This window comes from Dioscorea cayenensis, chromosome 10, assembly GCF_009730915.1.
Source record: "Dioscorea cayenensis subsp. rotundata cultivar TDr96_F1 chromosome 10, TDr96_F1_v2_PseudoChromosome.rev07_lg8_w22 25.fasta, whole genome shotgun sequence".
Taxonomy (NCBI): Eukaryota; Viridiplantae; Streptophyta; class Magnoliopsida; order Dioscoreales; family Dioscoreaceae; genus Dioscorea; species Dioscorea cayenensis.
Window position 1 is genome coordinate 1,568,264 of NC_052480.1, and position 26,876 is coordinate 1,595,139.

The 26,876-nt window shown below is 31.8% G+C and overlaps 1 protein-coding gene and 1 pseudogene across 1 annotated transcript; both read right to left on the bottom strand.

Annotated features, from left to right (window-relative positions):
• Positions 1–1,256: 1,256 nt before the first annotated feature.
• On the bottom strand, positions 1,257–6,297 carry LOC120269951 (protein NRT1/ PTR FAMILY 5.10-like). Its single transcript, XM_039276937.1, has 4 exons — positions 6,113–6,297; positions 5,811–6,028; positions 2,214–2,719; positions 1,257–2,135 (listed from the first exon to the last, which is right to left on the bottom strand). The coding sequence occupies exons 1-4, from the start codon at positions 6,240–6,242 to the stop codon at positions 1,385–1,387; spliced, it is 1,605 nt and encodes a 534-aa protein (XP_039132871.1). The 5' UTR covers positions 6,243–6,297; the 3' UTR covers positions 1,257–1,384.
• Positions 6,298–7,109: 812 nt separating this feature from the next.
• On the bottom strand, positions 7,110–20,514 carry LOC120270761 (annotated as a pseudogene).
• Between the last annotated feature and the right edge of the window lie 6,362 nt (positions 20,515–26,876).

Here is a 26,876-nt window from a genome sequence, read left to right on the forward strand (position 1 = left end):
TTTTTGGCTGGAGCTCGGCTTGTCAACATAAACGAGCAACTTGAGCTCGGCTCGTGAAAAATCGAATTGAATTTGAGCATTAACCGAGCCGATCTTGAGTAGCTCACGAGTACCTTGGCTCATTTACACCCCTAGCAGAGGGTCTCATGGTGAAGATGGAAGAACCCATATCGATCATACTTCGAAGCTTGGAGATTCTTAAGTTATCGTGTTGATGAGTCTAGTGGGGCTCCAACGTCTGAGGTGGCATAAGGATAAAGTTCGGGCCATGACTTTTTCCATAGTGGTGGGGGGTTGGAGGATGTCTTTGGGTCCCCGTTTATATTATCTGCTTTTGTTTTTTCTCAGTTGTTCTTCTGGTTGGGTATCTGATGCAGCGGTATACTCAAACTGTTGAAGACAAGGAACCCAGTACAAGCCTTCAAAACCTGTTGATCAAAGATAGCCAGGAATTGGAAAAATAGAGTAAATTTTATTACCCAAGAGAATAACTATTACAAAACTGAATTCCTCTTGCCATAGGCTTACATTAAATAGGGAAAAAAAAAATCAAAGATATGAAAAAATCCTAAAACGGAGATAATTCGAAAATATACCAAAATTGGTAAATTTTCAAATATCGGCAAGAAATAAAAGAGTGAACAAAATAAAGACTAACGCCATAAACGGCTTACAAATCAGAGATTTCTAGCCAAAGAAATGGCGAAATCAGTTATTACTAAAAATAGCAAAATTAGGGTTTTCGAGGCCTAAACGATAGAATTTGGCCGAAATCATGCATGACTCACGAGTTTGCATAGCAAACTGGTGACTTGTGTTTGTTGGCCCGTTTCCCATCAGACTAGGCCCAAGTAACCTAAAAAACTCCACTGCCCGGTGAATTACCAAAATACCCTTATTACTTCGCGTCCCACTTCCGCATGAACGCGCATGCCATCTCCTCAATACGTCCCGCATCAGTATCACACCTAGTAGTTTTGTTTCTTTTGTTGTCTTGTTTTTCTCCCAGGTGATGGAGGACCGTTTGTGCTCTTATCTTTTTTAATTGAAATTTTGATCTCCTCCCGAATAATGGAGGATTGTTTGTGTTTTTATTTTTTTTATAATTGAAGTGATTTATCCATTTTAAAAACCAAGCCTGTAACGATGTAATAAACTAAGATTTTTTAATTAAAATAATAAAAGTACCTCCCCTTTACAACCAAAGTGAAATACAAACACTCAAAGCACAACCTGACATATTTAGAGGAACCAAATAAGAAATTAAACTTGAAAAATTCACTTGATAATTGAATTTTACAAGAATGCTTTCATATCAATACAATACAAACATCAACGTTCCAAATGGTACACATGACACAACATAATCATTTCTACAACACAATCATTTCTGCTTTTTGTAAACATAGCATTTAGCACAGCATAAGTAGATGACAAACTGCAGAGCGCTTAACCCAGCAAGAAGCCAATAAAAGTAATCCAAATGTGCACGGTTTAAATTGTTAGAGAACCAGCTATGCCCATCCTTACCAGTTACTTCATTAATAACTGAAATTAGAAATCCACTTATAAAGCTCCCAATGCCAAAGATGCTCAAATAGAGAGCAAGCCCAAGGCTCCTCAGTGAATCCGGCACTTGATCATAAAAGAACTCCTGCAAACCAACCATTGTGAAAACATCTGCAATTCCATACAAAACATACTGAGGAACCAACCACCACAAACTCATCGGTATGGTTGCTTGAGGCTTATCAACCAGACCGTAATCTTTGGCAGTTTGGAGCCTCTTCATCTCAACCAGTGCCGCGATCACCATTGAGAGAATGGAGAGGACCATCCCTGTACCTATCCTCTGAAGCATGCTGATGCCTGAGGGAATGCCGGAGAATTTTCTAGTTATTGGAACAAGTATCCTATCGTAGATCGGAATGAACATGACAATGGACAAACTGATGAAGCTCTGCAGTGTGGCCGGTGGAATTTGGATGTTCGGACCTATACTGCGTTCCATGGTGCTTCCTTGCTTGGTGAAAAGTGTTGATGATTGGGAAAACACAATTGCATATATTAAGCAAGTAGCCCAAATAGGAAATAACCTGATTACTCCCTTGGCTCCCTCTATACTATTATCAACCCTGTCAATGAATGAGAAGCAAACATCAGTGTATATAATCAGCATAATTCATTAAATTGTCCTAGAAATGAATTCTCACTTTGGTGCATCAGCTGATGAATACGGATGTGGAGTTCCATGGCTCTTTATCATTGTCACAAAAGCTTTGTAGACCTGAACAAAGGGGCTGGTATCTTGTAATACATAGTAACGATAAGTGGTGGTACCGAGCAAGAAGACAACGAGAGCAAGCATCATGGCAATGCATGGGATTCCAAAGCCAAGGCCCCAGCCAATGTTATCCTGAACAAAGTTCAAGATCCAGAGTGTGATAAAAGTCCCAAAGCACAGCCCAAAGTACCACCAGTTGAAGAAGGAGCTCTTGGACTTGTTTTCTTCAGGATCATTTTGGTCAAACTGATCACCTCCAAACGCTTGAGTGCATGGCTTATGGCCTCCTTGAGCGAATGCAACGAGGTATAGTGAGACAAAGAATGCAATGACTTGGAATTGGGTCGGAGGACAAACTGTTGGACCAATGGAAGTGCTGCACTTGTGAGGGCTGAGGGAAGGCAACATGGAGGACAGTGTCAGAAGACCCAGGCCCTGTTAAACATAAATATATAGTTTTGACAATGAATTATAATTTACTACATATCTTTTAAATATAAAATGATCAGGGACACTAAAAAAACATAAAAATCCACAATGTAGACACTACAAATGCAGCAAAGAAAATTACTGTTGTTTGTTATTACAAGCAAGTATATTCAAACTTATTAATTATATTTTATCACTCAATTAAGGGTACAAATTATGAGTATTTAAGATGAGAGAAGCTATTCTTTAGTAGGGATGTAAACAAGGAGAAGATTCCCTGGAGGATACATTCTCCGGCCTCAGTCCTGAATTTCCAAGACCAACTCCGACCCCAGCCCTGAACCCAAATACAGGATTCCCTGGCCCTAATTAATAAATTAAATTATTATAATTATTTAAATAAATTTATAAAATATTTGCTAAAAATACCATAAAATTTTTTAATAATTGAGAAACTCATTTACAAATACAAACAGTTGACACGGTAAAGGCTAAAACAAAATAACAATAAAAAAGTGATTGGATCAAACAAAATTCTCATTTTTTATAAATAACTAGATATTTGTAACATTTATAACCATTAGTTAATTTTTAAAGTTACCCTCTTAACATACAATTATCACATAATAACATGGGGTTGGAGATTAAAAATAAAAATAAAAAAAAATTATGATGAAGATTATATAAAGAATTTTAAATTATTCGTTATTGGAAAAATAATCAGTTATTTTCCATTGATCACTTATCCTGTCTATTCATCATTTCATCTAGGCTATTGCTTTATTAGCTTTGAAATACTAATCTATTCTATTGCTTAATTAATATGAATAACTTTTTAATTTTTTTAAAAGATAATTACAAAACCTTTTATTTAGTCATTACTCCTCCATTGTCTATTCTCATATTTTAATCTAACAATCCCTAACTCAATTATAATTTATAATTAATTAACATACTAAGATCATGGATGGTCGCACCTAACTATCCTATTGCTTAATATTAATATATCAAATATATTATCTTCAATAATATATATTTTTAATATAAATAAGTTTTAAGCTTAAAAACAAGATAAATTGAGTAATCTTTGGTACTCACCATCTAAATTTTAATCCCTAACTCTTTATTTAGTGATTTAATAAATTATTTGCAAAATTTCAAAAAATAAAATATAGTTAATATAAATTTAGGATTTTTTTTAAATTTTATACTGATGATAATTTAATTATTAATAATTTCTTAATTAAATACACATATGGACTTTTGTTCCAATTTTTTATTTATATATTTATAACATAAAATATAATATATATATATATATAATATTAACTTAAACATTTACTATTTCATGCCCCCGGCAAGACAGGGCAACTTTTTTTCAGTTTTTCCTAATATTAGCCGTCAAAAAGCCTTAAAAGACTTATTCACTTTTACATAAAATCCCTTAAAAAAAACAAGAGACAAAAGTCCAAAGTTCAGACAGAACTTTAATGATTCAGTACATTATATGACGCATACAGTGGTCCTCCCCAGATTTAAACCAACAGTCATAACGCACAGCGGTAATAAGGAAAAGCACTACCCATATCAAATAAAGTAACAAAAAAAGAAAATTTCTAATTACTATTTTATCCCATAAAAACCTTTTCAATCTCATCATCATGTTAAAAAACAAGAGGGATTAAAAGTGGATCCAGATATTATTATTAATATTATTACTAGACATTTTCTTCAGCGGAAAGTTTTAAAATTTTGTAAAAAATTTTGAAATAATATTATATATAAAATAATATAATTAAACAATTTCTACCATAAAAATTATTTTATACTTTAAATTTTAAAAATTTATAAATATTTATTACATAAATAATTAAGTGTAATTAATATTTTTAATTATTAATATTTTAAAAAGAGAACCCATCATCTAGGGACGTCCATAGATTTCAAATCTAGGGATGTCCCATAGTAAACTGTCGGATAAAATCGGACTGCTCTTATCATTATGAGCAGATGAAAGCGCGTTCACAGGTGTTGTCTGATGATCATAAAGCGATAAAAGGTGTACTGATGTTTATATAATGAATCAACCAGTCGGATGATGATCCAGCGAACTTAGATTTAAAAAAACATCACTATATTTGAAATCTAAAAGGCATCACTAGATGATGTTTTTCCCTTATAAAAAAATATAAATAAAAAAATTTAAATATTATTAAAAAAAATTAAAATAATTCGGTGAAACGCTTATATATCTATTTTAAGAGACCATTTGATTCATGGTAATGACATATTACAATGTAATGAAATTACTATGGTAATAAAAGTGAGAATATTATATCATTAGGAATATTGCGGTAATTTAATATAACCATATTTAGTCGAAAATTTTTATTCACAGGAATAATTAGATTTCACTCGTTTGGTTGTCAGTGATAATCGATTTGTTAAAAATATAAAAAAATTATAAAATTCTATAGTAATCCATGATAAGCACTAGAATTTGGTGGTAATAGAATTCTGAAACTTATTTGAGTACTTATTTATAAATTAGTGATGTGACATTACTAGTCCAAAAGTCTGCTAGGGTCTGATCGCAGAACGTTATAATATTTTTCGAGATAAGCTACGTAGCAGTGATAATCTTTCTACGTTATCACGTAATAAGATTCTAGTGGTAATATAAAGTGAAAATCTTATATGGTTGGGGAATATTACTGATAATTTAATATAGCAGTATTTGGGTGAGAAGCTACTTATTATCGGTAATAGTTACATTTCTAGTATTTAGTTGTCGTAGTAATCGATTTGTTAAAATATAAAAATTATAAGATTCTGCGTGATCCACTGATAAACAGCGAAAATTTGGTGGTAATAGAATTATCAATTTATTTGATATTATTTATGAGTTGGTAATGCGATATTCTAGTCCAAAATCATCAGTCAGTGCGATAATGAAATATTGTAATATTTTCATATAACTATGTAATACGTGATAATGTTTTTACATTATCACGATTGTATAGATTATTTTTATTATTATTATTATTATATTAAATTAAATTAAATTAAATTAAAAAAATAAAAATAAATAACGCACCAGGACATAGAGCAGGGACGAAATCACAATGGTCCGGTAGCGGCCGAGATACGAATCGGCGACGAAGGCACCAAGGAGCGGAAGCATCGACGCCACACCAGACCAAGTGTTCACCGCCACCGCCGCCGAAGCCGTGGACTCCTGGAGAGGGCCGGTGAGGTAAGTGATGAGATTCGATGAGATCCCATAGTACGCAAACCTCTCAGCTACCTCAACCCCTACGACAAACGCCGAGATTCCATGGATTCATCCAATAGAAAGCACATCATGGAATTTTGAAAGATAAAAACTCTAATCGATACCGATGATGAAAAGGGCTGAAGTCCACCCGCCGGTGCGAGATCTGGAGATGATCTGCCTCCCACGGTAGTCCACCATGCCGATCAGTGCTCCGGAGGACTCGCCGGCGAGAAGCGGCTCACCGGACTCCATCTCTCACCCGCTCTCTTTCTCTCTGATGGGGCGGCGATGGAGTGAGAGAGAAGAGGATCTGACTTTAATGACCATGGTGGTAGTCAATAGCGATGGTGTGATCCGCTGTTTGATTGCTATTGTAGAAGAGGGAAATAAGGCCTTAGAAGATTGACACGTGTATGAATAATCGTGGGGCCCATTAAATGTTGGAAATTGCTGTTTGGGGGAAAATATCTGAACAGTGACATGACAATACTAGAGAGAAATTTGTGTTTTTTTTGGTTGGACTTTCTTATTTGGGTTAGCTGGATAAGGACTAATAAATGTAACACATGATTTATTTGGGTTGAAATATATAAAATTTGCTATCACATGATTTTATATATTATTTATAATTGTCCCAATTATAAAAAAATATATAAATTTTATTTAAACAAATATATATATATATATATATATATATACACACACACATACATTGGTCTTTCTTCTACTGATTTTTCAGGTTTTAAGAGGGTGAGGAATTCCATCGATACTTAATAGTTTAAGCAAGCTAAGCTTTTTAATCACTTGGACTAACTCCATAGATACTTCAGAAAAATATATATATATATATATATATATATATATTTTTGTAAAATCTAATATATGTAATTTATTTAATATTCACATGGAATTTTATATGCTACTGCCAACCTCACAAAACCACAATAGAAGATGGAAATCCACGAGGACATAAATCAATAACTTTGTCAAAAAAAAAAATCAATAATTTGATAAATTCAAGACAATGTTTAACAATTTGGAAAGATCTGTTAGTAATAATATTTTACTCAAAAGGTAATTTTTTTTAATAAAAGTGGATAAAGCACGACTAATAGATAATTAATCACAAACAACAACATTACTCCACTATATTATACATCAAATAAAGACGCAACAACATACAGCACAATTTGGTAACTTATATATTATTATAGCAAAGGAGAACACCCTTTCTTCCTGTAGGCATAGGATTGTGCAAAATATATGTAGATAAGTAACCCAGAGGCATTTAGTGCAGTAAGAAACCAGAAGAAGTAATCAAGATGAGCATGGTTTAGATTGTCAGGGAACCAGCTCTCTCCTTGTGCTGCACTCACCTTATCTATTAGAGAAACAATGAATCCGCTTATGAAGCTCCCAACACCAAAGATGCTCAGATATAGAGCAAGTCCCAAGCTCCTCAGTGAATCTGGCATCTGATCATAAAAGAATTCTTGCAAACCAATCATTGTGAACACATCTGCTAAACCATTGAGAACATATTGGGGCATCAACCACAATAAGCTCATTGGAATTGGTATGTTAGGCGAATCGATGAGCCCGTATTCTCGAGCTGTTTTTATCCTCTTCATCTCTACTAGCGAGGAGATTGCCATCACTATGGCTGAGATTGCCATGCCAATGCCGATTCTTTGGAGCATTGTGATGCCTGAGTGCAACCCTGTGAGTTTCCGAACTGCAGGAACAAGGATGTGATCATATATGGGGATGAAAGCAACAATTGAGATGGTACTGATGCTTTTCAGTGATGCTGAGGGTATTACGAAGCTGCTGCCAATCCTCCTGTCTAGAGTGCTAGCTTGTTTGGTGAAGAATGTCATTGATTGCGCAAAAACAATAGCATAAACTAAGCATGTAGCCCATATTGGAAACAATCGAAGAATGCCTTTAGCTTCTTTTTCTTCTTCTTCTTCTGCCCTGCAAGAGTATATGGTTAGATCATCATGGAATAAGATATAATTTAAGAACAGTGATATTGGATAGGAGAGGAGGAGGCTTACTGTGAAGTCTTGACAGCTGATGCTCGCCAACATGCTTTGCCAATTCTAATGAATGGGCTTGTCTCTTCCAGAATGCAGTATCGATAAGTTCTGGAACCTGACAAGAAAACAATGAGAGCAAGAACCATGGCCATGCAGGGGATACCAAATCCAAATCCCCAGCTGACATTGTCTTGCACATAGTTGAGCACAGTGGTAAAGAGCATGCCAAAAGTCATCCCAAAGTACCACCAATTGAAGAAGGAACTTCTTGATTTGGATTCCAGAGGATTATTCTGATCAAATTGGTCAGCTCCGAATGCTTGAGTGCAGGGCTTGTGTCCACCTTGTGCAAACGCCACCAGATACAAAGAGACAAAGAAGGTGATGACTTGGAGTTGACTGGGAGGACAACTAGAAGGACCCATGGCAACGTCACATTTTTGATTGAGGATGGAAGGCAACAATGAGGATGAGAATGTCAACATGCCCAGACCCCTGGTTAAACATTTAAGATCAGCCTTTTTCTAAGTTTCTGTTTTACATGTCAGATTCTATTGTGTTTTGAGACAATAAGGTCCAACAACTTGGATAAAAAATTGATCCTTCTTTTACACGTAGCCATTATCAATCTAGATTTCATTGCTTGGTTTTAAAGTGCAAGTTAATAATTAAGTGGGTGACATTGCCTGTTTTTGGCAAGTGATGTTCGAAACATGTGTCACACTATTGTGAGCCAACATCAAGAGGAACAAATATATTTAGTCCAGGTGTCAAAATGTGCAAATTTTTTAGTTAAAAGACCAAAACAAACAATGAGCCCATTTCAAGCCTCTCCAATGGCCTTAAACCAATAGTTAATTACAAAGAGGATGATGATTTGAGTGATGAATCTAGCTAGTTTTAAATCTGTAACTCTACCTCATCGCAATTTACTTTTTTACTCATTTGTTGTGTATGATTCTTGAGTAATTATCTCTAGGGCCTACCACTTCATTGAAAAAAATATCCAAACTTTTTAATCTCAACCATGCATGCGGCAGATTGCTGGTTGTCCACCAATCTCAATAACAATTCCTAATTCTTTAACCAAAACTTGTCCGGCAAATTCAAAAATATAAGATGGATTTCAAAAAAATTGATCAAAAATTTAATTTTTGATAGAATTTCTCTAAGAAAAAAATTCCTTCATATAACAGTGTGTAACTGCTAACAAGCCATTGCAAAGGAAATATCATATTCGCTCATAGATCCCAACAAAATAATATTCTTTTGTTTGTAAAGTAATTGGTTTATTTTTTTAAAAATCTTTGATCACCGGTTTTCTAAAAATCATCTCTAGAGTCACGAGAACCGTTGGATATTAATCTAACGGTTTCAAAACTTTCTCCTTCCCTGAAAAATAAAATAACCTCAATCCCACCCAACATGTTCTCTTTCTCTCTCTTTGTCTCTTCTCTCTTTCAATTTTTTTTTTTTTTTTTTACAAATCGACAAATGACAAAGCAAAAAACAAACAGGTATAAAAGTAAACAGTTATAGTAGTTTGACTGATCTCATGAAAATAAACCCCGTCCGAGAATAAGAGAGAAAATTCCAACTCAACCCCGTCCGAAAATAAGAGAGAAAATTCTAACTCGAGACCTCTCAATTATAATCACGGGTAGTTATAATTGATTAGCCCACAGTTATTCCTCTCTCACATTGCCTATGTTACTTTTAATCATAGAGATACATTTTTAAGATGTTTCTTTTTTAAATATATATATATATATATATATATATATATATATATATATATGATTGAGGGTAGCCCCCTGCCCCTTTTTTTCTCTCTTAAAAATGAAATAAAATAAAATAAAATAAAATAACTCAAAATCAATGACAATCAAACACAATCATCACAGTATTGCACGTATATCTGCAATTAATTCCGGGGGTTTACGTAAAAAGCAATGATCCAAATTATTAGAAAAATATACCCTCATTCTCAGTAAAAGACAGGAAAGAGAAATCCTAGAAAGGAAAGAAGAAAAGATTGAGAATAAAGGAACAAACCAGGATGTAGAGAATGGAGGCGATGATGATGGTGCGGTAGCGTCCCAGATACGAATCAGCGACGAAAGCTCCGACCAACGGCAGCATCGACGCCATCCCATCCCACAAGTTCACCGCCGTCGCCGCTGACCCTATGGACAGCCGGAGCGGGCCAGTGAGATAGGTGATCAGATTAAACCCTATCCCGTAGTACGCGAACCTCTCCGCCATCTCCACGCCTGCTCAGAGATCATCACTCATGGGAAAACCCCTCAAATCTAGGGCAATTGAAGATTAAGGAGTGAGGAATTGGGTAATAGTAGTACCGATAATGAAGAAGGCCGAGGTCCACCGTCCCTTTGCCGGATCCGGCGTTGATCGGACGGCCTCTGTAGTCCACTACGCCGGCTATCACCGTCGAGCTCTCGAGCAGCGCCTCGCTCTCCATTCTCTCTCTCTATCTCTCTCTCACTCTCAGCGAGTGTTTATGCTTTTCAAGAGGTTTTTATGTGACACACCCTGAAAACTAACCAAATTATTTGTAACCTGTTTTTTTTTCAAATATTACTCTATAATCTAACGGCTGATATGGGGACATCCCTAAAATTGAATTCTAGGGACATCCCAGGAGATGAATGCTCATATATATATATATATATGAGGATCAATCCTCTATGGACGTCCATAGATAAGAAATCTATGGATGTCTATTATCACCGTCGGATCTCGATTCAACCGCTAATATCGGGTGAACAGTGAGATACTACAAAGAATATAAATAAGAATTATTGTTCGAACAATATAACGAACGAGATATGTCGTCCCATCGGATCACGATCCAACGACCGATAATTGGGACATCTATGATTTCTTATCTACGATATATATATATATATATATATATATATATATATATATATATATATATTACTATTATTATTATTATTATTTGCAAAAGGTGGACGTCAGCTAAAAATGAATGTTTTTACTCTTTTTATTTAAAGATATTATTAAATATTAGATGACCTATTAGTTTTTGATGATCCTTACGTAAAAATAAAGGATATATATATATATATATATATATATATATAAATAAATAATTGATTTTAATGGTGAAAATGTTCTTTATATAATATTCAATGATATGCATTATAAACAAATTAAATAAATATAAAATCATTCTAAACCGAGCTAAAATAAAATTAAATAAACTTATTATTTAAAAAATCAACTTCACTAATTTCGGGTGAAGAAAGATCAAATATATGTATACATCTTTTTGTGCGTACGCATGTTTCGTGATTGGTAGATCAATATCTAATGATTTTATAATTTTTTTTATAAAAAAATAAAATATTAAAATGACTCCCTCAGGACCCTCATCCCCACTTGTTTTCCTATTTATAAAAAATAAAATATTAAAATAATTTGCATGCCCAACCCAACTCATTTTTTACTTTTTATCATCTATGAACGTTGAAACTTTAGGTTACCTATATATACATATAATTTTTAATGAATATTGATAAAACACAAAGTAAAGATCACATCCAATGAAAGTTAGAATTACCATGCATTTATGTATGTTCTTTTGGTTAGACATCTATTTTATATATATATATATATGGAATCACTATCTGCCAACATTTTTTTTATCTTATCCTCACAAAATTTCAAAATTTTTATGATTATGCAATGATCAATAAAAGAAGAACAAATTGACATAATTTTTGCCCCATAATTTCGGATTGTATGAAAAAATTATAATTTGCATATTTATAACAATTAAATATATATAAATGGTCAAAAATACCAAAAATAATATTTTTATTTTTACATTTTTTTGTCTTTTTAATTTTTGTAATATAAAATTCATCCTTTTTAATTCTCAGTATTTGACATTTTTTTATTTTTTTAGGCTCTTAAATTAACCGATATTGGTTCGATAGTTTTTCGACACTAATGTGGCAACATTAATATTAAAAATATTTATTAAAAATCCATAAAAAAATACTATAAAAAAATGTTGTTAGATTTCTGCTATTGCTCTTCTTGGAACTCTCTTTCTCTCTCTCGTATGTTCTCGAATGAGAACCCGGAAAAGTGGCGGGAGATCATCTTCTGCTAGTGTGCTCGCTTAAGATCATTATTTCGATCTAAATAAAAACCATTACTATTTTTACATAACTTTAATAGAATTATGTACATGATCCGATTTTGGACTTTTTATTTAAATCATTGTTTGCGTATATAATTTCTTTTCAAAAACCATGGCAAGTACTGATCTAAAGCCTTATGGCAACACTAAATCCCAAAAACACCAATCATTTTTTGGTCTATTAAAATCGGATCTTCTTTGCAAAGTGTTAGTGTCCTTTCCTATGGCATGTTTGAACTTCAGTTTATAGAGGATAAAGGCATTTATGTATTTAGGCATAAATTTTATGTTTATGTGTGTTATTGATGTGGCTTATCCATATACTTTGCAAGATATATATATATATATATATATATATATATATATATATATATATAAAAGACCAGTTGAAGAAGTAGCTTCTTGATTTGGATTATTGTGGACCACTCTAGCTTTTTTATTTGGATTCTTATGTATCATTTTTTTCGGATTCATGTTTGCAAATGACAGTAGAATAAAGCGATGGAGAAGGCTATGACTTGGATTTTTGATCGGGTGTTCCATTTGGATTAGGGTTCATGGCGCCATTACACGGTGGGAGAAGACAAGGATGCATTGAAGATGAATGTAAACATTTTTAAACCCTGCAGAAAAGAAATGCCCCAATGGATTTATATTAGGTTTTGGAAAGTAAAAATAACTTATAAAAGTTTATTTAAGTGGCGTTTCGATTAGTGTAATCTTTAATATAATAAATTTTTAATATCAACGTAAATCTAAAAATACTGATTTTCAAACACAACTAGATCGAATTTCAGTATTTGATCGAACGTAATCGAATTACTCGTATTATAAAAATTTTTATGTCTTTTTACAAAACCGTTATAACTCAGCTAAATGACTCTTCATCAATGTTATGAGTTACTTATTATTCATAAATATTTAGGCTTTTTAAGTCATTGTTCCAAGAATATCAATCACTATTTGTGGTTTTCATTTTTTATTTTCTTATACTCTCCTTGCTAAGTTTGTACTGTCTTTTTATTTTTGATAAAATAATAGTCTATTTAATTTTATTAAAAAACAAACAATTTTATTTTGTGATAGAAAAATATATGCATAATTTTTTTAAAGAATGTATGTATTAATTTTTTTAAAAAAAATTGTCTAATTTATGTTACTTTTTCTCTCAAAAAAAGAAGGAAGAATAAACTCGAGAAATCAATGTCAGGGCGTACTTGGTGAGTGTATATATAATCTATGATGAAATTATTTTAAAAATTTAAAAATAAAGGAAATTAGTGTTTCAGTGAGGAGACATAAAAGCTTTTTTTATTTAAATTGGTAAAATAATTTTAGGATAATAATATAGACTTCTTTCTAAACCATAGTTATGATTTTAAGGTATTAAAAAAATAACTTTCTCATCATCTATACTTAATTTATTTTTTTTATTTTTGAAATATTTAAAATATTGTTTTAATCCATTTTTAATTTTAATTTTTTTCTTTTACAAAAACAACAAATAGTCAGTGTCCTCAGCCAATGAGCAACCAAGAATCGAACTCTCACCACTCGGTGAGAGCTCTATCGACGACCTATATACCAATATACCAATAGTTTGTTTGTGTTATAAGTTTGCACCAATAACTAAGGAGTTGTTACCACCGTGGCATCAAACAAATTTGAACTTAAAGATTTAAATTTTTCACACTGTAGTACAGTTCGCGGTGATGTATGAAAGATACTACACGTTACGTGAGTAATCTGAAAATATTACTACTGTCTGGCGTTACATGAGTAGAATCTGTATGGTAATGTCACATTACCGATTTATAAATATTACCAAGAAAGTGCGTAATCCTATCTACCACCAAATTTGCATGCTTATCTTAGAATTACCGCAGTAGTGTCTTATAGCTTTGTATATTTTAACAAATGATTACTGACGACAACCAAACACTACGGTAATGTAATTATTCCGGTAATAAGAGTTTTTCAACCACGTGCTATATTAAATTACTCGCAATATTCGTCAACGTATAACATTCCCACTCATTATTTTACTGCTAGAGTTGCGTTACGTCGTTACACATCATTCTGCAGACCAAACGGCCTAATGTCTTTTCGCGAATTTAACCAAAGGGCACCGGACTATAAACCCTTTGGCTTTAATCATTATTTAAAAATTATATATATACAGCTTAATCTTAAGAAAAATCTGAGGGAACCCAAATACGAATCAATGAGGAAAGCTCGAGAGAAAGCATCGATGTCACTTTTGGGTGAATCAGGTTTGGTCCAAACACTCTCAGTTCACATGTTAACAAATGAGTTAATTTTTGAGACCTTTTGTTTATTTATGAATAATTCAATAAAATTAAAAATGATTCTTAATAAAATTGTGGATTGCTTAACCTAGATGACCTTGGCAAATGAACTCACTGGTCACAGGTTCACAAAAACTCTACCAATAATCAAAACCCTTACAATGTGGGCCGATTATGGGTTTCCAGTCGCGCTTGCAAAATCATTGGCCCAGTGTGTGTTTGTGAGTTCAGTTCCGGACCAGGAATGGTTGAAACTTGCCTAGTGGGCACCTTTGGATCTCATATCAATTACTCTTTAATTAATTAAAATTCTAAATTATAACTCCATGATGCATTTGCTTCATTGCTTTCTTCTATGGAATGTAAGTTCACATGTATTTTATTAGTACTAGTATTTATATATCAATAAATAAATAAATAATAGGGCAAGGAAATGTTTGGGTCCTTATAGGGCTTCAAGTAGATCGTTGCTCTTACAATTGAATTAAATATCTAAGAAATATGTATTTAATACAAAAACAAAAGCAACAACATACAGCAAAAGATCAGCGTTTATATTATAAGATAGCTCGATAAAAGTGGATAAACCACAATTGCATTAGAGGATATTATAGCATAGTAGACCACCCTTTTCTTCCCATGCATAGGCTTTGCAGCAAAAATATATGTAGATGAGTAACCCTAAAAGCATTTAGTGCAGCAAGCAAACCAGAAGAAGTAATCAAGATGACCATGGTTTAGATTGTCAGGAAACCAGCTCTCACCCTTGTGCAGCACTGACCTTATCTCATCAGAGAAACAATGAATCCGCTTATGAAGCTTCCCACACCAAAGATGCTCAAATATAGAGCAAGTCCAAGGCTCCCTCAGTGCATCTGGCATCTGATCATAAAAAGAATTCTTGCAAACCAATCATTGCGAACACATCTGATAAAACCATAGAGAACATATTGGGGCATCAACCACAATAAATTCATTGGAATTGGTATGTGAGGCGAATCAATGAGCCCGTGATTCTCAAGCTGTTTTTATCCTCTTCATCTCTACCAGTGCAGCTGACTGCCATCTCTGTGGTTGAGATTGCGATGCCAATGCCGATTCTTTGGAGCATTGTGATGCCTGATTGCAACCCCTGTGAGTTTCCGAACTGCAGGAACAAAGGGTGTGATCATATATGGGGATGAAAGCAACAATTGAGACGGTACCAATGCTTTGCAGTGAGGCTGAGGGTATTATGAAGCTGCTGCCAATCCTTCTGTCTAGAGTGCTGGCTTGTTTTGTGAAGAATGTCATTGATTGTGCAAAAACAATAGCATATATTAAGCATGCAGTCCATATTGAAAACAATCGAAGAACGCCTTTAGCTTCTCTTGCTTCTCCTTCCTTCTCTTCCGTCCTGCATATGTATATGTTTATATGACTTATATCATTATGCAATAAGATATGGTTTAGGAAATGGTAGTGTTGAATAAAAAGAGGAGGAAACTTACTGTGAAGCCTTTGACAGTTGATGCTTGCCAACATGCTTTTGCCAATTCTAATGAATGGGCTTGTCTCTCTGACAATGCAGTATCGATAAGTTCTGGAACCTGATAAGAAAAACAATGAGAGCAAGAACCATGGCCAAGCAGGATACCAAATCCAAATCCCCAGCTGACACTATCTTGCACATAGTTGAGCACAGTGGTAAATAGCATGCCAAAATTCATCCCAAAGTGCCACCAATTGAAGAAGGAGCTTCTTGACTTGATTCGAAAGGATCATTCTGATCAAATTGATCAGCTCCAAACGCTTGAGTGCAGGGCTTGTGTCCACCGTGTGCAAAAGCCACCAGATATAAAGAGACAAAGAAGGCGATGACTTGGAGTTGACTGGGAGGACAACTAGAAAGATCAATGGCATTGTCACATTTTTGAGTGAGTATGGAAGGCAGCAATGAGGATGAGAATGTCAACATGCCCAGACCCTGGTTATAAACATTTTAAGGCCAGCCCTTTTCTCAGTTTCGTTTCACATGTTAGTCGAACTTGCTCGCTTTTCTCTCTCACTTGGTCTGCTCACTCGTAAAACGCTTTCCAAGTTAGCCTTCCACTGAAAAATGGTTCTACTTACCTCTCTGATCTCAAAAATAGGTCAATTATCTATCTACGATTTTTCTCAAGAGAGTAGAGTGACTAAAGATAAGTAAGGACAGAGGTGATTTTGAATCAGATTTTTCCAAGAAGCAGGCACTATTCGTGAAGATTTCGCACAGCAAAAGACCGAGAAAAGCCGAGGACTAATCTCGTGATTAAACCCATTGATTATAATGTGTTTTGGAGAATAAGGTCCAACAATTAAGATAAAATGATCCTCCTTTTACACGTCACCTTTATCAATCTAGACTTCATTGCTTGGTTTTTAAAGTCCAAGTGAATAATTAAGGTTTAGACCTACTGAATGCTATGAAGTGGGAGTCATTGTTTGTTTTGACAAGTGATGTTCCAAACATGTTCTTACTTTTAAGGCCAACTTTAAGGCTCTTGGATGAAGTGTAGCAAGGGTTCATAAAAGTAAAAAGGGAGGGAAGGGAAAGTGAGTGAGGGATCAACCCATACCATGTTTGGGGCAAAAGTAAAAGCAAATGAAGGTTTTGAAGGTAAGAGAACGTAATGTTACACAATCGTTATTACCAAAATACTCTTTTTGAGTTTCAAAATGTTCTATTATGATAAATAATGGATCAATAAATAAATTTTATTCATTAATCTCAATTAAATACTAGGCTAAAAATAATTAATTAACATAGTCTATAAATATTTTTCAAATCTTTTATACAATCCCATACATATTTGTAAATATAAATAAAAGGATATTTCTTTCGTCCAATAAAATTATAACTAAAGATTCGTGGATCTCCGATGCCCACGAGATAAGGAGATAAGGCTAATGCAGTATGGTTTTATTCAGCATTCACTCCCAAAATAAAAAGGATTTTATTAGCTATTACTAAATTTATTGAAAAGCAAGCATTTTCATCTATAAAATTATCAATGCTTCCCATACCCTCCGACTCTGGGAGGGTTGAGAAATCGCGTGCTTAACCCTCTAGCCTCCAAACCCCTCTCAACCTTTCGCTCATGACAAAAGCCTATGGCTCACCTTACACATAGGTCACTATACCTACCGTGACATTTACCATAAGTATCACTTCATTGAACAATATTCAATGTTTTGGGGTTTGTTTGAATTGATTTATATATATATTTATTTATTTATTTATTTATTTATTTAAAAATTTTGTATAAATATATTTTTAAAAAATGCTTTTCGGAGTAAATTAAGTATTTTTTTTATATTTTATGTTTGGATAAGCTAATATTAAAATATTTTTATATTTTTATATGTGTGAAATTATTTAGATGTGGATTTTAAAAAACTTTTAGAGGTGTCAAATTATTAAAATAAACATTAATTGAGTTACTTTCCTATTATTGCTATTGATAATGACAACATTAATGATAATAATAATAATTTAATATATTATGATAATAATTATAATTATAATTATAATAATAATAATAATTATTATTATTGGGTGAAAATTGGGAAAACAAAAAGTATAAAAATATAGTTATTCCTCTATTTGATAAAGATAACTTGTAATTTAACAAGTCCGAAATAGTTTTTTTTCAAAAATACCACATGGCTAGCGTGAACTTATATTTGTAGAAAAACTAATACATACATAAAGTCTAAAAGTATATTAGTTAAGTCTTCGCACTTTTTAAAAAGTCAATCCAAACCATCCATTAATCTCAACCACTCATGTGGCACATCTGCTCCATGTCCACCGAATCTAAAAATCAATTCCCCAAGTCCCAACTCTTAAGCGAAAACTTGTCAGAGCAAATTCAAAAATATAAGATGGATATCATATCAGAATATTGATCAAAACTTATTTTTGATAAAAATTTATCTAAGAAAAATCCTTTTATATAACAGTGTGTAACTGCATAACAAGTCATCGTAAATAAATTTCTGTATTAGCTCACGGATCCCAACAAAAATAATATTATTTGTTTGTAAAATAATTGGTTTATTTTTCAAAACCTTTCATCACCAGTTTTCTAAAAATCATGACAACGAAAGTATGTGTCACACTCAGCTGAGTAAGTGACTGATCGATTTCTACCAGGATAAGTCTCCGCTTACAATTATGGGAAGAGAACGAGCAAGTATTTTTACAGAAAGTCAGTCACAAAGAACCTACAAAAGTGAATTATAATATGAGAGATTTAAATTCGAAACTTCTCAATTACAACCATAAATATTACTAATGTGCCAAATTTTCACCTGTTTCTACTTTTTATCTTTTTAATTTCATAATTTTTTTTTCTTTCTAACGTCAAAAATATACCACATCTATTATGGATTTGTGTAGATTTTAATCTATGGACATACCGGTGACCTTTGGATCGACATTTAATGATCCCAAAACTTTCTAGTCCCCATTGGAAAACAAAATACCTGACCCTGCTCAACCCTTTTCTTTCTCTCGGGCACTTCCCTCGCGCTATTTTTATTTATTTATATCATACGAGAGTGTTCTAAGACTTTTCTTTAAAGTATTTTTAATGATTACACTATCAATAAGTTTGATTTTCACACCACCTTCTCAATCTATTAAATTTTTTACCCATTATACTATTCATCATAATATTTATATTTATACCATAATATGAGTCCCACAATTATTTTTGGCATCTTTTTAATTATATACATTATACACTATGCATTTCATTTGCATTTCTTAATTTTACAAACATATAACTTTGATATAAATATTAAATAGTATTAATTAAAAAATAAATAATATATTTAACAAATTATAATAAAAAAATACGTATTTAAAATATTTTATAAAAATATAAGAATTATAACAAAGTAATATATTATTTTTTAAATATTATTTAATTTTTGGGTGATTACAAAATTGAAAAACAATAGGGCTCTTTAAGAAAAATTAAATTAAATAAAAAAAATAAATAAATGTAGGGTCTATCAATTAACTGTTTGACGGACACTGAAAGCTGAGAGGCCAACAAACCCATCTAATGCATGTAAAATCAATTGAAACTTGAAAGTTCATCGAGCGCTTCAAAAAAGTCATTAAAGTTGCTTTCATATATATATATATATATCTCTGATTGAGGGGTACCTTAGTTTTTTTCAGACTATTTTTAGAATTGATTTTTCTTGTAAATATAGATTTTAGAGGTGTAAAGTGTAAACCAGTAAGTGCACAAAAACAAAAACAAAAACAAAACAATTATTTTAATTAAAAATAGACTCAAAATCAATGATCCGAATTATATAGTCCCTAAGTCAGTTTCCCTTCTAATGCATTGTTGTTCTACTGTTCTTTTGATTTTAATTTAATAAAGTTGGTTCTTTTCTTTAATAAAATTATGATTTATTTATTTTTTTATTAAAAATTATTAAAAAATATTTACCATTTTATTAATTGAGAATAAAGGAACAAACCAGAATGTAGAGAATGGAGGCGATGATGATGGTGCGGTAGCGTCCCAGATACGAATCAGCGATGAAAAGCTCCGAGCAACGGAAGCATCATCGCCATCCCTGACCACATATTCACCGCCGCCGCCGCCGACCCCGTGGGCTGCCGGAGAGGACCGGTGAGATAAGTGATCAGATTAAACCCTATCCCGTAGTACGCGAACCTCTCCGCCATCTCCACGCCTGCTCAGAGATCATCACTCATGGGAAAACCCCTCAAATCTAGGGCAATTGAAGATTAAGGAGTGAGGAATTGGGTAATAGTAGTACCGATAATGAAGAAGGCCGAGATCCACCGTCCCTTGCCAGATCCGGCGGTGATCGGACGGCCGCTGTAGTCCACGACGCCGGCTATCACCGCCGAGCTCTGGATCAGCGCCTCACTCTCCATTCTCTCTCTCTCTCTCTCACTCTCAGTCTCTGTGAGTGTTCTTATATGCTTTTCAAGAGGTTTTTATTTGACACCCTGAAAACTAACAAAATTATTTGTAACCTTTGTTTTTATTAAATATTACTCTATTTAAATTTTTTTATTTTTTTTTATTTTTTTGCAAACGTGAACGTCAGCTAAAATAGATGTTTTACTCTTTTATTTAAAAGATATAATTAAATATTAGATATTTTATTAGTTTTGATGAAAAAAAAAATCCTTACGTAAATAATAAAAGGATATGTGTGTATATATATAATTGATTTTAATGGTGACAATGTTCTTATTATGTTTTTATATAGTACTAAATGATATGTATTAGAAACACATTATATAAATAAAAAAAATTCATAGTAAATTGAGTTAAAATAAAGGGGCAAGTTAAATAAAATTAAATTAGTTCCACTTTATTAAATTTTTTTTTTGAAAAATCAATGTAATAAATAATTTCACTAATTACATATGGTATATATATACAAGCCAAAGTACCTATGCACATTGCCGTGAGCATTAGATCGATATTCAATGGCTTTTCAATTTTTTTTTTACTTTTTTCACCCGAAAAAACTCTTAAGCCTCAACTCACTTGTTTATTTTACCGAAAAATAAAATATTAAAATAATTTTGAACCCATGCACATTTTCATGGATGTTGGATCAATATCCAGTGGCCCCTGAATTTTTTTTCTTTCGCATCGAAAAAAAATTAAAATAACACCAACCCTCACCCCACTTCTTTTTCCTCGCTACTAAAATCTTTTACTTTTCTTATCTATGAACGTTGACGCTTTACCTTACATATTGATAAAAATAAATATATATATATATATATATGAAAGATCACATCCATTGAAAGTTTTTTCTTACAATAAATATGACATATTTTTTTAATTACATAAATACATAATTTTAAATATAATTACCAATATAGGTAAAATGGTGAATTTTTCATACGTGCATTTATATACGATAAATAGTTTACCTTTTTATGTGTAAAAACACAAAAAAAAAAAAGGGTCCAAAAACTTTTTGTTTAGTGCTTATCATACAAACTTTGATTAATTATAGCATTGGTTTTAATTTTCGAATGGTGCAGCAGGGAAGTCACTTTTCTCCAAACTCTCCATATATAACTATATATTAATTTTAATTAACAGCATACTTTTAAATTTTTTTTTTTTTTAATTTAGTTGAGTGAATCCCACACCAACCCACCATCCGCTCTCAATATATATATATATATATATATATATAACATTTTATTATATACTTATCTTTTTGTTTTTTAATTTTGGTTTAATTGTTTTTTATTATTTTCATATATATATATAAATATATAGACATAAACATGTTTTGGTATATTTTAATGTTTTTAGATATATTGTGTTTTTATTTTAATTTTGTTTTCATTGTTTTTCATCTATATATATGATTTATTATTATTATTATTTATATTTGTTTTATTTTATTTATCTAATACTATTGGTGTTTGTGCTTTTTTTTTATTTGTATTTTTTGTTAAGTGATTTTTTTTTAAAAAAATGATTTGTATTATTAGATGAAGTCTATAGGTCATAGCACAAGCACGGATATTCATACTAGTATATACTCCCTCCGTTCCTTTTTATCTGTTATAAACCCATGTTCATTTTTATCTGTCATTTTTGAACATCAAGAAGCATTTATTATTTTTTTTTCCAAAGTTATCCTAACACTCTATTCAATTCTCTTCTTGAAATTTAATATGAGAGAGAAATGTGAAGATATAATTAGGGTAATTTTGGAAAGATAACTAATTTTTTATTAAATTATATAAAATAACCAACTTTCTTGGTATGCGAGATTCGGTTATTTACGGAGGGAGTATAAAATATATTTTATATAAAAATAGATAAATTATAAATTTATTAAAGAGACAGGAAAAAAAACAGAGAAACCTAAAACAGAGCAAACAAAACAAGAACAAACAGGATAACTCCCTGTATTTTAGCAGAAGGAAAGTAAAACCAGAGTTAGTTGCTGTAAGTCGTCGTCAGTCATCCTCAACGGAAAAATCATTAGTTGGACGGCGAGTTACCAAATATTATTATAAAAGCTCAATTTTTAGCAAGATGGTCCTGCTGATCTACCAAGTCACACTCATCCATTGCTGATCCATCTCTTCATTTCTTTTCTCCTTCTCCATCTCCTTCTTCTTCTTCTTGAGCCTCCTTTTGTCTTCTTTCTCTCTCACATGTATAAACATATCTGTTTGAGCACCTCCACCCTCAAAATACAATGTTTATTACTTATTTATTCTGATTACTATGCAACACTATTTGTTATTATTATTTTGGTTTATATTCATACAAATCACTTAACACTGAGGGCCCATTTGGTGCTTTGCAGTGAAGACTTTCCCTGTAAAGTCTTTCACTGTAAAGTCTTTTCCTGCAATTACTTTTCCTGCTAAGTAACAAAACAATGTTTGGTATGTATTATAAAAGATGTAATTGAAATGCATGTAAAGTTAATTTCTTCGTTTGGTATGAATAGGTTTCTATGTAAAGTTATATGCATTCTCAATTTTGCCCTTGATTACTCTAATTAATAAAATTAATATATATATATATATATATATACATATAAAGTTAAAATCTAATGAGGATCTCTCTTGCCTTTGATTACTCTAGTATATATACAAAAAGCTAAAAACTAGTTCCAAAAATATAAAAATTTAACATTAAAAAGTAGAAAAAAATTAACTAATGAGTGATCTCTCTTACCCTAGAGTTTTGGAAAGAAAAGAGAAACGAATGAGTTTTGCTCTATGGTTTTTAAAATCAAGAAAAGATAAATAAAACAAATTATTTAAATAAGGGTAGTATTGGAATTTCACTCGCTTAATATTTTCACAGCCACTGTGTAATCCTTTTCACACCCTCCCCCTCATAAATCATTTTTCCTAGTCAAAGAGAAAGTGATTACATGAAGACCATTACTTTGCATTGTTCATATTAAAATCAAACGTGTGAAAGTTTTTCACAACTTTACTTTCCCTTGTAAAATTGTTAGTTTCCCACATACCAAAAGACCCCTGAATTACTCTGGAATAATGTACACCATAAATAAAACAACAGATCAACATCCCAAGATCAAACTTCATCATCATCACATATAACATTAAAAAACAACTAATAACCATGAAAAGATACATATATATGTATCATAAGTAAAAAAAAATCAATATATATATATATATATGCAATAAGTAAAAGAGCATGATAAAAAGTGTTAATTTTTAAATTTAATCTTACTAATATATTTAGATACATTATTCTCCATCACTATCACTTTGAATGCACAATTTTAATGAATATAGAAAGAAATGTGTTAAATGACAAAAATAAGCTAAAAACAAATGAAAATTTTAATTTCAACTAATTGGTTAAGATAGACACTTACAATGGGACAAAGAAAGTTTTAAACTAATATAATACGATATTTATGCGTGTTATGTTAATTGCAAAATAAATAAAGTGGAAGGAAAGGCACATATCATCGATCATAGCAACTTAGAGTAAAAACAATTGAATTCAACTACAGAGATACTCCCAATAGCTCATGTGAGCTCCTTCCCCCCCAAAAAAAAACTACAGAGATACTCCCAATCTACATAGTTAGAGATGGCAATTTGTACCCTACCCGACGGGTATACAGATGCCGATCTCGGTCAAAGAGGGTATTACCCTCTTTCGACCGAGCATCGGGATACTGACATCGGTATACTCGTTAGTTTTTAATGGGCAGACGGCGTGAAGGGTATGCCCCTACCCTCACCCGTGCATCTTACCCCTTACCCTTACCTGTTGAAGAGGTGCAGGGTAAAACCCGCACTCCGCATCCTTACTCCCTCTCATATATATATATATATATATATATATATAATTTTTATAAAACTAAACATTTACTCACAATTTACTCAATATCTATTTTCATAGTGATTAATTTGAAAATAATACTTCAAATTTTTCTCTTAATATATTATTTTTAAATTTTATTTAATTTCTATATTTATATTTTGATATTATTATCAAAATTGAATTTTAGATATATATTAAGAATCATAATTAAATTAAAAAATAAACAAATATAAAAATTATTAGAACATCATGAAAAATAAGATACTAATAAAAAATCAATTGGATATAACCTATGAGAATTACTTATAATGTTTTTTATATTCAAAATATTACTAGATATTTATAAAATTTGAAGCTATATAAAATATAAATAGTAGATATATGAAAAAATTTTAAACAAAAACCAAGATGGTTAAACATGAACAAAACAAAAGGTAGAGTTACCATTGAGTCCTAAATAGACGTCATTTTTATGTGATTATATAATTTAAGATAAGCAAATATATATCAACTTGTAATTTTGAATTTATGGATGTGTTTAAAAGATTGTAATATAATGTATAATTAATTTATTTTTTTATTATTATTTAAATTTAATTCGATAATTTGAACAACGGGTAGCGAGGTACCTCGCGGAGTATACCCGCATACCGCGAGTAAGGGTAAGGAGTATGATTTTTACCACCGAGAGTAGCAGGGTGAGAATACGGGTATGGGGTGTAGGGGGTTACAGGTGCAGGGTAGGGTTTTGGCATACTCTACCCATACCCTACCCGTTGCCATCCCTATACATAGTCCGTGTTCTTTGTGAGTGATTAAAGTTATATAACTAGCTCAACAATTGTTATTAAAATTAATTAAAGAAATATTAAGCTCTCATTATCAGCCTTGCTATGGTTATATTAATTGTTTACAGCTCATTTCAATATATTTATATAAATATAAGGATGGATCCTCTAAATTTGAAATCTCGAGGATGTCTCATAGTAGTCGTTAGATGATGAGCAAACACCTATTATAAAAAATCATTAGATAACAATAACTCTAAACACTTAGGCAAATAATGTTTTATCCATTTATATATATATATATATATATATATATATATATATATATAAGTATATATTTGCAGTTGTAATTTTGCATGGTTGCAATACAATAAACACATAAAACTCAACTTCCCAGATATGCACATAAATGAAAAGATTGAAGATAAACAAAAAGCGAGAAATACTCGAATTTATGAGTTGAATTCTATATAACTTGACTTTTTGAACTAAACATTTGCAAATACTAAATCCAAAATCTTTCGGCAATACTGAATCTCAAAACACCAATTATATTTTGGTCCACTAACATCAGATCTCCTGTGCAAAATATCGGTGTGTTGAAAAAACAAGTTTCAATGTTAATTTAAATAGAATAAAGGCATAAATGTGTTTCGGTATAAATTTTACAATTATTTACATTATTGATGGAGCTTGTTCAAGCTTTGCAAGATAAAAAAAGGGGATAAAAAAAAAAGGGGCTTTTGCAGGTGTACCCCTACAAAATTTTGAAATTACATATTTACCCCTAAATAAAAGTTAATTGCATACATACCCTTGAATAATATACATAATTGCGAATATAACTTTGGGGTTCAAATTAGTTGAAAAACCATCCATTAACAAACAACAAATATATAAAATTACCATTATACCATTGCATATATACCCTTGAAAAGTATTTTTTAAGTTGTATAAGGGTTATTTTGGACCTTTTGTATATCTTAATCCAAGTTATAACCATAGTTAATCAAGTTTGATTACCGGAATCTAACAATAGGGACATATCCGTAATTACCTATGTTTTTCAGGGGTATATATATAATTATGTTTTTTCTAAGGGTAAATATGCAATTATAGAACTTTTGAGGGATTTATAACCAATTCTCCCTAAAAAAAAAAAAAACCCACCAGATGAAGAATTAGCTTCCTGATTTGGATTCTTGTGGACCACTCTAGCTTTTTTATTTGGATTCTTGTCTGCAACTGCCATGGAAAAGGCTATGATTTGGACTACTGAGAGGGTGTCCCATTAGGAAATTAGGATTAGGGCTCATGGAATCATTACACTTGTGTTGTGTGGGAGATGAAAAGGATACATTGAAGAGGAGAAAGTAAACATCATTAACCCTGTAGAAAGAAATGTCCCAATAGATTTATATAAGGGAAAATTACTGTTCACCCCTCGTAATTTTCAAAACTTCCCAAAACCCCTCCAACTTTTTGCACACCCGTGACATACTCAGTTATATTTTACATTCCTTTTTAACTTTCACCAGTAAGTTAAGTGGGTCCACGATATGAAATTCCTTTTTGCCCTTGCAAAAGGTGGGAAAAATATAGCCCTAATCATAACTTTCTTTGTCATAGTTTTTAAATCGCCTCTCGCTTTGCTTTTTC

What these genes read in the sequence shown, in the direction of transcription:
- LOC120269951 (XM_039276937.1), bottom strand. Translation starts at nt 6,242, where the DNA reads ATGGAGTCCGGTGAGCCGCTTCTCGCCGGCGAGTCCTCCGGAGCACTG. An exon ending in CGTCCCTGCTCTATGTCCTG is followed by an intron (nt 2,720 to 5,810) that starts GTGCGTTATTTA and finishes TATGTTTAACAG; the next exon opens with GGCCTGGGTCTTCTGACACT. An exon ending in TCATCAGCTGATGCACCAAA is followed by an intron (nt 2,136 to 2,213) that starts GTGAGAATTCAT and finishes ATTCATTGACAG; the next exon opens with GGTTGATAATAGTATAGAGG.